Here is a 13,084-nt window from a genome sequence, read left to right as displayed (position 1 = left end):
AAGAAATGATCCCTCCTAATTACAGGCAAATACACCCAACCAAAGTAAATAAATTATTCGACGCGCAGACAAACATCGTTATATGTTGCCACCTACCAGACCACTCCCGTATTTATATTAACATGCAGTACTACTACCAATATGCCCAGTGAAGTTCACGCAAACAAGTCCGCATAAATCTCATCTTCCAGTGTGTTAACATCCGCCACACCAAGTGTATAGACTCTCTCGAAGCTCGCAATACTCAAATGACTGAAAAATGTCTTCAACTCAGCGATGTTGTTCAATTTCTGGCCAACTAGCATTGGACGCCTTATCGCTCTCTCAGTCAACGAAACGGTCGATATATCCTACATAATCATTAGCAAACGTGAACAAATCTAAATTTCTCTGAAGATAGTACATACAACTGCCATGGCTGTACTCATTGGCACACCTAGAAGGAGTGATAGACGGTCAATCAGAGGTAGTGGACTAGCCTCAGCTTTTGGAAATGCCGCTTCCAAAGTATCCTTAATAAACAGCCAGTGATGGCTAATAATAATAGTCAGCTCCGCTATAATGAATTCCCAAAAACAGACGTACAGTTGAAACTCTTCAGATCCAAGTACCAGAATTGTGTCGAGCAATTTGCAACCTGCAAATACACCCTGCAAATTCTCAGGGCGCAGATTATTTGGGTCACTATTCGTCAACTCTGAGAACACATCCTGGAGTTCTGTGTATATGAAGGTCCAGAACGGAGGCAAATGAACCGGCGAGGTACGCAGAATGATAGCTCTGAGACAGAGGAATACATCGCTTCGAATTGACTCACACACTGAAGAGCTGACAAGCTCTGACAGCTTATCTAGAGTCTCCTTTAAATTCATAATGAATTGATCCTTGTCGCCACACATGTATGCAAACGCCACTCGTCTTAAATTGAGGCGACGCATGATCGATTCCTGATCAGACCAGCCGAAAAGAGCGTTCGTATTGGATGAATGAGACGATACTCGGGAAATGAGATCTGGCATTCGTTCTTTATCGTTCTTCAGCCACTGCCGAAGAATATCTCTCCACTTCGGTCGAAGACTTTCGCTGACGGTGAAAAACTTGCCATCATAATATGCGTCTGTTACTGACGCCTTCCATGCCTTTTCCGTGCTTGGAATTTTGGTTACTTGATATACCACTTCGAGTACTGCCGCATTTGCACTTGATGGGAAACTCTTCGACTTCAATGCCGGGGTAATAATGCTCGTTCCCAAAGTTATACATGCAGCAAGTACCCTGTCACTCTCTAGGAGAACTTTCTGCAAGCTTGGTACAACACGGGCCAATGCTCGGCACAGTTCGTCTTGTGAAAACTTCGGCTTAGGATTTGGAGCCTCAGTTTTCTCTACCGGAGTAAATTGCATTGTTGAAGCCGATGACAGAGACAGTTGCTGGAACGAAAGTTGTGTCTGCAGCGCTAGAGGTTGTGGGCTCTGCGCAATGGTTGTCGCCATGGATCCCGTTACCGAAGTTGGCGTTTGCGTACCATCGGAATCTGAGTATTTGTCTTTCTCGTTCAAAGACAGGGCAGACGGTTCTGGAGTAGCAATGCCCGAAATCTGCCGCGCCGTCACAGCTGAATTAAGAAGTTTCAAAAACATGTCCTATGAAATAATTAGACACAACTCCATCAACTTCGTCCAATCAGAAAACATACAGCCAATTCCTTTCTTAGCCTTCTCTGCTCACCAAAGTTTGTAAGGTCTACCTTACTGCCAATGATGGAAATAAATACCAGTATGCTTGGTAACACGTGCCGATACAAACCGACATTGGCCTGGACATCTTTAACGAAAGCCATGCAATCCATCCATATTTCTTCAATAGCATCATTTTCCAATGAGTTGACATAATCGACCTGGAACTCCAGTAGCTGATAATCTGCAATATCTGTTGTTAAACTAGACTTTGCAGATGACTCGAGAATAACTGGGTTGACTCTGCTATATATTGCGTTCAGAATATAAGGCAATGTCAATTTAGGACGCGACCCGTCTAAGACGTGAAGAAGCTTAAAGACAGGGGTGGTGCGATGTAAATCGATAAGAGTCTCGAGACTCTCCAAAGTCTCAGTCATGTACAAACGCTCCAAAATTCGTCGAGCTCGATATTTCATGCGCGAAGAGATATACATAAACGACTCGTTGGATGCAGAATCCGGATCATTCTGAGCGCCTTTCGCGATTTCTTCGCCCCACAGCCAAATGGCATGGCAAATTTTAATACAGTCCTGGAAACACAATAAAACGGTAAGACGATTGTTCGCAGCCGCACTTCTAGCTTGTGGCGATTCGACCGAGAACACTCCGGAAATAACGGTTCCAAAAAAACCAGGTTCTACCGGCGTTTTCGGATTCGTAGCCTTGGATTCTTCGTCGAGAAGCTTATCATGTGCAGCAACCATGATATGCTCCAATCCATGCATCAACGCAAACAATGCGCCTTCCGATCCTGGGAGTGAGGTCGATGACTTCGAACAGTAAACTACCTTCAATTCTTCAAAGGTCTTCTTGACCTGACTGCAGAAACATTCGACTACAGGAATCAAAATCTGAAAGAGGACATCGGAGAAAAAAGGCAGGCAGTCTACCAAAAACTTCACCCAGGAATCTAGCACGGGCTGATTTTCGTCAGTTGAAATTCCATCAATGACACACTGTATAAGGCTAGATGTGGGTGCGCGTGCAGATGTGCCCTCAACGGATGAACGTATCTCCACAGAATCGCGCAATTTAATAACACTGTCTTGGTGGACATTTGCATTTTCGGATGTACCATCTCCATAGTTGACCTTCAATGTCCGGAACAAAACATCCAATATCAAGGTCTGAGTATAGATATCGTTTTTATGCAAATTGGACGATAGACGAGAAGTCAGGGCCTGCTCTACCGCCAATTCTGGAGCCACTGGTTTATCCGGATTCATTAAAATGACGTTGAGTAGTTGAAGAGCACCACGTAAAACCTTTGAGAGACTTTCTTGTAACTCCGATGAACTATCTGGGGGGATATCATACTTCAATGTACGAAGAATAACGCGAATAAAAAAACCCCTATACGATGGATCTCCCTCTTCTAGTCCCATATGCTGCAGTAAATTGCTCCTCGATGCATCAACACTGATCATATCCGTACCGAGGGATGCACAAAGGCTTGGGGGACCCATTGCCAAAATATTAGTCAGGGTCTTCAAATAATACAAGAACAGTTCCAGATCGTCGTCCTCGCCGAACGAATACTCCTGACGTCGCAAAAATTGTAACTTCAAGATACGAGAAACTAAGATGCCGTACAGCCTATTCGACGTGGACGTAGCTCCAAGCATTTCGAGCCATGCTAACGATATCGATCGCAAGGGAGAGTATTTGTCCTCTAATGAATCCAACATTAAAAGCAACGGCCTCGTCAAAATAGCTTCGAAATTCGCATAGTCAACACTATGCGCCCATAGATTGATAAATGCATGGCCAGCTTCCGGTTTCTCATAAGCCTCGGCAACCAAGTTCGAAATAGCTGCTTCAATCCTGTGATCCTTACATTTGCTCTGAAGATCCCATAATGAGGTAACAGATTCCACGTGGTACTTTCCAGTAGGTATGCTTAAGTAATTCCAATGCTAATTCCGAGTGTCAGCAAGTACTTACCGATGAGAACCAACACTGAAAATAATGTAGCTTACCAATTCCGTGAAACTTCGAAGAGACATGTCGATTTCTTGTCTCGTCATGCCGTTTCGTTCAATAACGACGCCCAGCAACCGCGTAGCGCCATATAAAACCTTGAAGGGAACGTGGACAGTAGGTGTCAATCCTAACAATGCTTGTACCAAACCATCGTTTTTCCACGTTGTTTCTCCCGGGATCTTAGTGAGTAAGTTAACCGCAAAAATGCTAATATCTCCCGCATCAGGATCAAGATCGTTTAGTGTGGATGTGACAAGTTCCGCTGTAACTGTCAGAAGAATCCACGATATGGTGGCTGGTAAATATGGTGGAGTAGAGGGCTCCTCCGGTGAACGCTTGTAAAACTGTGAAATGCGCTCTAGCGTCTCAATGCCGTTGAATGACTGCATCTCGGACTGGGCGGTAGGAAGTAAAGCACGAGCTGGAATAGCTTCTAAAACTTCGTTTGCCAACTCTAGCCAAATTCTGCGGTTGAAAGATTGCACCTGCTTGCGGAGGATGAACAACGTCACTAAGATAAGTGGCAAGTGAACAATAACCATCTCCTCTTCACGCACGTTAAAAGTTCGGACAATAAAGAGCAAGAGATCTAAATCGTGCTCTGTAGTAATAAGGTTGAATCCATCGCCCCAAATGTTGCCGGCCTCCACTCCATCAAAGAAAGCACTGGCACTCTTAAGGACTTCCTGATAGTGGGCATCTGATTGTGCCTCATTCTTATACCTCCTGACACTTCGGACGATAGGTATCAAAACCTCCGGAACAACAAGGCCACCAACCTCCCAACGATCCATCAAACTTAAGCAAATACGATATGGCCTAGCTCGGGAGATAGGATCAGGGGAGACAGATGAAATAAGTTCTTTGAGACCGCTAACCAAAGACGTAAGCCCATACTTCCGAAAATACTCAGAACGACTTAATGTGGCGGCAGATTGAGAATGATCTGGAGAAGGCTCTGGGCCGAGCAACCAAGTCCACAATCTGCGATTTAGAGACATATCACGACGTAAGACGACAGACGATGCCGAAATAACAAGTAGTGTAAGATCATATGGTGTCACGAGATTTTGTAGTATCCCGCTCTGCAGTTGTAGATTACGGACAAGCAACTCTAGGAAACCTCGCTGAACTAGGATCTGCTCGTCTTCAAGCCCTTTACCCAAAGCTCTGACCATAAGACCCGGCTCCGGTTTGACAACAGCTTTAAGCTCGTCGGACAGAGATTCCAATAACGCCGCCTTGGTCTTGTCATTCGGTATTAAACTCAACGACGGAAATTTTCTAGTTGCATAAATGATCCCGCCGAGGCGCCTATCCTCCGAGCTGAGTAGTACTAGAAAGAAGCATTGCCAGAAGTATTGATCGTCGGCAACGTGGGAGCGAAAGCGGTCAATCAGATTAAGAGTGTCGGTAAATGACTCGCTGGTCTCGTCGTCAATGCCAGGTAAGAGAGCAAGTAACAATGGGCGGAGAATTGGTCGCAATGATTCTGGTGGAATTGGAAGGATATAGGACTCCATTATGTGCAGAAGATGTGGCTGACGTTGTCAGTAGAATACTAGCAAATTGCCATATAACAACGTACCTTGACATTAATGCTTGCATAAGACATCAATGGTAGTAATCCTGGGACCCAGATGTGAAGTTCGTGGCTCATCTCGTCTCTCTGTAGAAGCAGCTTAGCCAGCAATTGAAGAATGATGAGCTACTTTAAACCATACCCCCAGCACTCCAAATATATACCCATAAAGTTCTAATGCCTTTTGGTGAACGCCTGATGGTAGATTCGGATGAAGGGATTGTGCAAGACGATTGGCGATTATAGGCGAATACGGGATCTGTTGAGAAGTATGGGATTGCAATGCCTGATGCAGTCGAATGTTAGCAAATACGACAAGAACCCAAATGACACCAAAATCATATGTTGCATACTCTTAGCAGTTTACCGAGGAAAGAAATATAGTCTGCCCATTCTTCGACACGCTCGAAAAGGACTAGAGCCCTATCGATATTCGCAGCGTATCGCTTATATTTCGGATCCTTCTTACGCGCGGCTTCAATAAAATTAAAACTGCCCAAGACTAACTACTTGAGAGGGGACATTGAAATCCAATGCCTCTATTTGCTAATACTCACAATCATCTGACTTCGACAAAATGAATGGAAGTGGCGATATAGTCTGGAGGATGGAGGAAGTAGATGGAGGAGTGGGGGCCATTGTCAACTACGATTCCAGCGTTGTCGTGACGAATGAAGGTCACCCCCGATCAATTGGAAGAAGCACTGGAATAAAAAGTAGCAGTGGAGACCACGCAGTACGTGGAAGCCAGAAACAACGGGATCCGATACGATGACGAAGTACGAGAAGAAAGCGATCGCGTGCCTGAATGGGGGACAGTGGGTCAGGCTGGTCAGTGGTTCTCCAGGGTTGCGAGCAATGAGAGGAAAACCGTTCATATTGCGGCAACTGGCCTTCTGCGCTTCCAGTGACATCCTCTGATCTTATCTGCAATTCGTTTCCGAAGGCTGCGCCAATTGTGGCGGTACACTTGTGGCTGATTCCAGCTCTCTCGAGTTCAGACTTGTATTCCTGCCTACGAACGGCGCACAGCAGGTCATGAAGCCCAGAATCAGGATTCTAATTGCTAATTCCCCATATAACACGTTGGTACTGTAGCAGATATCGTAGTGACAAGCTCTCTTGGACGTTTGGTTCGGGTTTGATAGAGTGTGGAGTACGACACTGGAGACTTTTAAGTGCCTCAGGGTCAGGGCTTTCCGGCCGGAATGTGATCGGTCAGTTGCTATGGGTATCAATAAATCCATTACTGATTGCCAGAGCCTCCATCAGCATTGCGCAGCACGAAGTCATTCGTTCCTCTTTTGATTGTTAGCTCAGTATATACGGCTGTTGGCACTCGCCTTTGATCACTGGTGCGAGAACGACCGCTGCCGACGACTCCCAATGCCCGCCGAGCAGTCGTCGATAGTTGTCTCCACCTCCGACCAATTGGCCATCACTGCTGCCACGGAGCCGTCAGTCCCAGTCGAGCACACATCACTTGCAGTCATTGAAGACTATATCCTTTCGCCAGAGGTACTCGAAGAAACAGTCAGACCTGCATCCCCGACTTCTTCACTAAATTCAATTTCCCATTCGCACAACTCGTCAGACCTTATTGGTCTTTCCAAAGCATTTCCCGTTCGGCTACAGTCCAGAGCGACAACAGCTCTGTCTTCTTATTCTGTTCCCGTCTCTAATGGTGCTGGTGCGGGGACAACTACTTCTTCATCCGCTACGGTGACTCCTGCTGCCTCACCGCCGTTAATCTCTTCTAAATCGTATGTGCCGAGGTTAGCTGCAGACGCCGTTCAATCACATTTTCAAGGCTCAAACACCGGTTTACCGGATAGCAAGTCTCTCCTAGGAAAGATCTTACACGATTATGACCCATCAGGTCGGCCACATAAAGCGACTTTCAACAATTCATTCATAGAAACTGATGTCGACGATGATTCTGTCACGGTATTCGACGACTACAACATTGAGAACGAAGACGACGACAGAGAACATGACGAGTTAGAGCGTTTTCTGGCGCAGAAGAAGCAATATTTCTTGCTCTCATACGCAGGAAAGCCCATATTTTCAATGCATGGAAATGACGACTTAATTTCGTTGCATATGGGTATCATACAAGCACTTGTGTCAGGTTTTGAGCAGCCTTCTGATGATTTTCCATTGGACAATACACGTGACGCATTACGGTTTTTTACGGCCGGAACAACGTCTTTTGCGGTCACGGTCGAGGACCCATTGATTTTGGTAGCTATCAGCAAGCTTGGCGAAACCGAAGGTCAATTGAGAACTCAACTGGATGCGCTTCATACGCAATTATTGTCAGCATTGACAAAAGCTCAGATTGTCAAAGTATTTAAGGGGCGGACAAACTTTGATTTACGAAAACTTTTGGATGGTATAATAGAGACGCTGCGATAGCTCGGAATGAATATAAAATCTGACGATAAATGCAGGAGCCGAGACGTTTCTACGTTCGTTAACTCGCGAGATGGCATTCGGATCTCCGGCTATACTCTTGAATTCTATTGAATGTTTGCGGTTAAGAAATAGTGTCAGAGATCGGATAAATGTATCTCTCTTGAAAGGGCGGACACCATCACTTCTTTATGGACTTGTCATGGCGGACGGTCGATTAGTTAGCGTGATTCGCCCGAAACGCCATAGTTTACACCCACCAGGTATGATCGGGCACTCTCGGCGGTATTAGATTACTAAATTATGTAGATCTGCAAGTCATATTCTCTATGCTCTTCCACAACGCAACCTTCCATGATGGGCGAGAGCATTGGATACCAATCTGTTTGCCAAAGTTCAATAATCGTGGCTTCCTGCATGCATACATTGTGTTCTTCCGGCCAAAGGCTGCACTAATTCTTATCAGCGCCAGCAGAGACGCCTTTTATGAACTGCGAAAAGCAAAGGAAGACATATTAGAGAAATTTACAGAGGAAAACTGTATGGCGCCGATTGACATGGCAGTCCAGCTGGGACGATATCGGACGGCGGACATTGGGGCGCCAGCAATCCAGCATTTCCTGTATAAATCGCGGTCTAGCGTGCAGTTCACGATGCCAAATTACGAGCCTCACTTCCCTGATCGCAGGTCACAGCATGAGCTCATGTGTTTGTACAGACGACTACATGCTGCAATTCACACCAAACATACTCATCTCAAGGTGCTGTACATTAGCCGAGGAAGTGCTGTTGCACTTGCGTGGGCAACTCATTCGTTTGAAGTTTACTGTGTTGCAAGCGAGCAGACGTCAAAGGCGACGCTTGCACAGGGAATGGACACCATAATAGCATGGATTAAGCGTGAAGAGAGCAGACTTTTCATATCTAACGGTGCTGTAAGTGGGCTTTCTTTTTCATCTAAGGATATAAATGCTTTGCCGTCATTTGCCCTATTTATATAAGTTTGTATATGCTACTGTCAGAGTCAACAAGTGCGATATAGATCTCTATGTCCAGATCTTATAGACCATTCGCCCTTTCGGGACATGTGTGGTATAGTGGAACTGTGATTTGGTTATAATCTAATATGGCATTCATTTGATTGGCAATTTGGAGTGTTCCTGGCGTTCGGCATTTTGTTGTGAGTTTACAGCTTACGCTAATGTATTCAGGTGTTTTGATCGTGTGCGACGGTCACATAGTAGAGTATGTATTCATATATCTTGAAAACTTTGGAGATGCGACAGGCAGTAAGATACAAAAGTTTCAACACATTTGATTTTTTCATACTGACGCGGGTCGTGGTCAAATTCGGTGTTTGTTCATCTTGGGTTCCCGGAGTTGTCTTACCATATATCATTTAACATGTATATTATGAAACCATTACGTTCATTAGTAGATATTTTTTGCTTAGTTGTGGATCCTTTGGGTTTCGTGGGTATGGGGATTTGGTGTGCATCAGAGTTGATCCGTGGATTAAATGTTACCATAATACACTGAACATAACTTTATACTATATACATGATTATAGTTTTGCAATGCGAATAGTCATGCAAGTGTCAGCGTTGAGTATATAAACTAATTAGAGCAGTCACCGAGAAAACCCGTCACAATTATATATGTATCCCCAGCTCATACGTTAGACACTAGTAGTAGTGCTGATGCCAAGTTAACTGCCATAAGTTAACAATCGAATGGCTCTCAACAAACCCTTGATTAAGACATACGCGTGAATCAACACCTGTAATGGTCCTCATCGAAACGTCGCAATGGTTGCTGGTTTGGTGATCCTTCTATATTGTCCCTTTGAAACTCCAAACCTAGGTCTGCCAGTTTTGCTCGCCGTCTTCGTAGGCTTCGTTTTCGATTTCGGTGCGATGGATTTAGAGGCGGAATTCACCGGCTTCGGTGGTGGTTTCGACTTTTTCGCCGCTCCATTTTTGAGAAACGTCAATGTCAGCTTCTCAGTGCCAGAGAGTAAACCAACCGCTCGACCTCCGGCACGTAAGTACGAAGAAGCATAGCCAGACTTGTTGACGATAGCAGATTCCTTTAAGATGCTCTGAGCTACTAAGTGATGAAATATCCGCTCCATATCGGTCCGCTCAACATCCTTCCCTGCGGCATAGCCCGGTACATTATTATGGCCCGCGCCTAGTATCTTCGCAGTCTTTGCTCCTCGGAAAACATCTATACAATGTAGCATCGTAACATTGTCATCTTGAATGGCCAGAATTGTCCGGATAATATCTTTGGTGATTCCTGTGATATCCCGTGTTTCGAACTCACACACGGTCGCTATCCGGCAATTGTCACATTGATTGTGGCAGTCCTTCGAATCAAATTTCTCATTAAAGTACTGCAAGACCTGGTGCCGTCTGCAATCCGTTTGATTCTCGCAATACTGAAGAACCTGCTTCAAGAAGGTTCGCTGCTTTTCTTTCGTGTCATAGTCGATATCTTTGTCTCTGTCGATCATAGTCATTATTGACGTGGCATCTCTGTATGCGTAGTAAAGTATGCATTCTGATGGCAAGCCATCGCGGCCGGCTCGTCCAGTCTCTTGGTAGTAGCCTTCCAGATTTCGCGGCAGTGTGTAGTGGACGACAAACCTAACGTCAGCCTTATCAATGCCCATGCCAAAAGCCACGGTTGCACAAATCGCCTGATAACGTCCTTCTTGCCAGCCAATCTGAACCTGTAGACGCTCTTCCGGTTCCATACCGGCATGATAGTATGTAACTTTGAGCCCAAGCCTGTTCAGTTTCGTTGCCGTCTCCTCGCATGAGTTCTTCGAGTGGCAGTAGATTATGCCTGATCTCCCGGGGTATTTGACTTTCATCAGCTCTTTAATCTCTGCCAGAACATCCCTTTGCTTATCTCGCACTTCGTAGTAGAGATTTGGCCTGTTAAAGCTCTGCGTAAATAACGCACAACCTGTGATGTTAAGATTAAAGCCAACGTCTAGTCGTACACGTTCGTTCGCTGTAGCCGTTAACGCCATAAGAGGCACATTTGGGTAGTCCTTCTTAAATTGTCCCAGTTGCTTATAATCCGGTCTGAAATCATGACCCCATGAACTAACACAATGTGCCTCATCAATAACAATTCGTGCCAAACAATCCCTGTAGTACAGTGAAGATATCACATTGCGCAGTTGCGAATTAGTGGTCAGCATTTCTGGTGAGACGTAGAGAAGCGACAGATCTCCACTTTTCAGTTGCTGAAATGTGTTCCTTCTCTCACCTGCATCTCCACGAGAGCTCACCATGGCGGCTTTAATACCCTTCTCCAACAAATGCTCTACTTGGTCTTGCATCAGGGAAATCAAAGGCGATATGACAATGGTTGTGCCCTTAGTCTTCCCGCCATACACAAGCGCTGGTAGTTGATAACATAGAGACTTTCCACCACCCGTGGGCATAAGTACAAAGACATCTTTCCCTGACAAAGTTGCATTTATAGCTTCTAATTGATTGTGCCGGAATCCAGGCAGTTTGAACACGTTGCGGAGAACTGCGCAGACTTCTTGCGACCACTCAAAACGCATCTCGGCATTACTGCTGTCGTAGTCACCTATGTGAGCCATTTGCTTTGCGGGATTTACGTATGAGTGACCAATGTCGCCATCACTATCATCAAGCACGGTAATCCGGTTCGATAATGCTGTTTGCGTGGAAGGAACTTGGATTTCGGGCACATCATCTGCCACAGTCAACGGCTTTGCAGGAGAACTGCCTAAATACTCTGATCCCAGTTCGAAATCAAGTCCCAAGTTAATATCGTCATGAATATCAATAAACTCATTTCTCGTCGGAGTTGCGTTGTATTCGCCACCATTCTCATCGTAAATATTGGGGTCGAAATCAGCATATCCAGGTGATGGTAGAGATTCCAAACATATGCCGTCATGATCAGTTTGAGACACTGCAGCAATCTGCTCGTCGTAAAATTGCGAGGCTGGATTATATGGCACCGACTCAGCGCGACAACTACTCTCAAAATTTCGTAAATTCGCTTCACAAGTCTGCCAGACTGCATGCACGCGATTAAACTCGGGAATCAGTTGCTCGTACTCTGCCTTCCGCTCGGCTTCTGGCTTCGACCAATCCGTGGCAATGGCAACGCTCTGTTCAAGAATAGCCATACATGTGCCCATAATAGACAGAAGTGCGTCCTTCAGGCTCTCTTGCGTTCTTCTGTCGACTGATTCTACGTATTCACTGTTCTTTGTCCTGCGACTCGGGTTCTGCCCTGTTGAGGCCAGAGTGGTTTCCAAGGACGAAGAGGCAGCTTTCGCGTTGACGTTAACTATATTTCGTGACGTGTCATCAGCGAATAAGTTGTCCAAAGATATCTCACACTGCTCTTTGATCTTCCCCTCGGCCGCATGGTCAGGATAAGTTCCTGGGACCATGTCCACATCACCAAATTCATCGTCGGAATCCAGAATTTCATGTTCATAATTATTCGTAGCTGCCGGACGATTCTGTGGAATAGAAGACTGGTGCGCGCCTAAGTTACTGAGATCTTCGATCGTCGACCCGCCATGTGCTTTCCTTGATCGTAGCCTCTTACTTGGTGATTTCCTCGGCGAATCACAAGCACGACAAAGAAAAGGTTTGTCCGCTTGAGAATCATGGCTTGTATCTTCAATACCATCGCTTGAAAGGTCTATTGTGAGAACAGACGGTGGAGACTCCGATATGACTTTCCGCGCCGACGTCTTTAAATCTGTGACCAATCTGTCATTGAGCTCCCTCTTTATTTAAAATATGTCTATTACCTTTCCGAGTATTCAGGATATTAAAACTCGCGGGAGTCAATGGCCCAGTAACGGAGACATTCCTATTGCCGGAGGCCGGCATATGCGATTCAGTCTGTACTAAAAAGCTGGTACTCCTTTGCGATGAAACAGATCTATCTCTGTCGATACTCAACAGCGTTCGTGCTGGCATTTCCGTGCTCTCCACACAGGCTTTGTCTTCTATAGCATTTGGTAAAAGCTGTATTATGTTGCGAGGAATCACTGAGGAGAGGCCGATTGTTGGCCCAATATCGGCGAACTGTGGGGTATGCGCTTTGGTGTCTATAAGCCACTGGATGTGGCTCCTCAAATTATTCTCAGGATTACAAGGCATTCATTCAGTAATTTCGAGGCAGTGTGGGGTACTCCACGTATTGACCGGTGGAGTTTCGTGCGTTATTTGTTTACAGGAGCGCGAACCTCTTACGTGTCGGTCACGTGAAGTTGATTTTGCCGGCCCTAACCTCTGTTGCATGGTGCTAGTACCTTTATGCCTTAGATATCTCGGCAGCCGCTGAG

At 45.6% G+C, this 13,084-nt stretch overlaps 3 protein-coding genes across 3 annotated transcripts; 1 reads left to right on the top strand and 2 right to left on the bottom strand.

Annotated features, from left to right (window-relative positions):
* Window position 1: 1 nt before the first annotated feature.
* V1513DRAFT_243925 (Dopey, N-terminal-domain-containing protein) lies at window positions 2-6,316 on the bottom strand. The gene is made up of 9 exons (XM_066894450.1): window positions 5,862-6,316; window positions 5,658-5,779; window positions 5,447-5,590; window positions 5,311-5,391; window positions 3,719-5,263; window positions 1,697-3,655; window positions 586-1,643; window positions 408-534; window positions 2-350 (listed from the first exon to the last, which is right to left on the bottom strand). Exons 1-9 carry the CDS (start codon window positions 5,941-5,943, stop codon window positions 156-158), a joined length of 5,313 nt encoding a protein of 1,770 aa, XP_066751158.1. The 5' UTR covers window positions 5,944-6,316; the 3' UTR covers window positions 2-155.
* A 193-nt stretch (window positions 6,317-6,509) lies between these two features.
* Window positions 6,510-9,269, top strand: V1513DRAFT_452551 (trafficking protein Mon1-domain-containing protein). The gene is made up of 4 exons (XM_066899137.1): window positions 6,510-7,699; window positions 7,758-7,982; window positions 8,029-8,654; window positions 8,931-9,269. The coding sequence occupies exons 1-4, from the start codon at window positions 6,691-6,693 to the stop codon at window positions 8,937-8,939; spliced, it is 1,869 nt and encodes a 622-aa protein (XP_066751157.1). The 5' UTR covers window positions 6,510-6,690; the 3' UTR covers window positions 8,940-9,269.
* On the bottom strand, window positions 9,216-12,960 carry V1513DRAFT_452547 (uncharacterized protein). The gene is made up of 3 exons (XM_066899136.1): window positions 12,545-12,960; window positions 9,486-12,492; window positions 9,216-9,431 (listed from the first exon to the last, which is right to left on the bottom strand). Exons 1-2 carry the CDS (start codon window positions 12,897-12,899, stop codon window positions 9,512-9,514), a joined length of 3,336 nt encoding a protein of 1,111 aa, XP_066751156.1. The 5' UTR covers window positions 12,900-12,960; the 3' UTR covers window positions 9,216-9,431; window positions 9,486-9,511.
* Window positions 12,961-13,084: the final 124 nt, after the last annotated feature.

This window comes from Lipomyces chichibuensis (genome assembly GCF_038497645.1).
Source record: "Lipomyces chichibuensis strain CBS 12929 unplaced genomic scaffold V1513scaffold_48, whole genome shotgun sequence".
NCBI classification, from domain to species: Eukaryota; Fungi; Ascomycota; class Lipomycetes; order Lipomycetales; family Lipomycetaceae; genus Lipomyces; species Lipomyces chichibuensis.
This window is presented reverse-complemented; position numbering and strand designations above follow the sequence as displayed.

What these genes read in the sequence shown, in the direction of transcription:
- V1513DRAFT_243925 (XM_066894450.1), bottom strand. Translation starts at nt 5,943, where the DNA reads ATGGCCCCCACTCCTCCATCTACTTCCTCCATCCTCCAGACTATATCG. An exon ending in TCCTCGGTAAACTGCTAAGA is followed by an intron (nt 5,591 to 5,657) that starts GTATGCAACATA and finishes CGACTGCATCAG; the next exon opens with GCATTGCAATCCCATACTTC. An exon ending in GGATCTGAAGAGTTTCAACT is followed by an intron (nt 535 to 585) that starts GTACGTCTGTTT and finishes TATTATTATTAG; the next exon opens with CCATCACTGGCTGTTTATTA.
- V1513DRAFT_452551 (XM_066899137.1), top strand. Translation starts at nt 6,691, where the DNA reads ATGCCCGCCGAGCAGTCGTCGATAGTTGTCTCCACCTCCGACCAATTG. An exon ending in TTTACGAAAACTTTTGGATG is followed by an intron (nt 7,700 to 7,757) that starts GTATAATAGAGA and finishes CGATAAATGCAG; the next exon opens with GAGCCGAGACGTTTCTACGT. An exon ending in CCATAGTTTACACCCACCAG is followed by an intron (nt 7,983 to 8,028) that starts GTATGATCGGGC and finishes TAAATTATGTAG; the next exon opens with ATCTGCAAGTCATATTCTCT.
- V1513DRAFT_452547 (XM_066899136.1), bottom strand. Translation starts at nt 12,899, where the DNA reads ATGCCTTGTAATCCTGAGAATAATTTGAGGAGCCACATCCAGTGGCTT. An exon ending in TATCCTGAATACTCGGAAAG is followed by an intron (nt 12,493 to 12,544) that starts GTAATAGACATA and finishes GATTGGTCACAG; the next exon opens with ATTTAAAGACGTCGGCGCGG.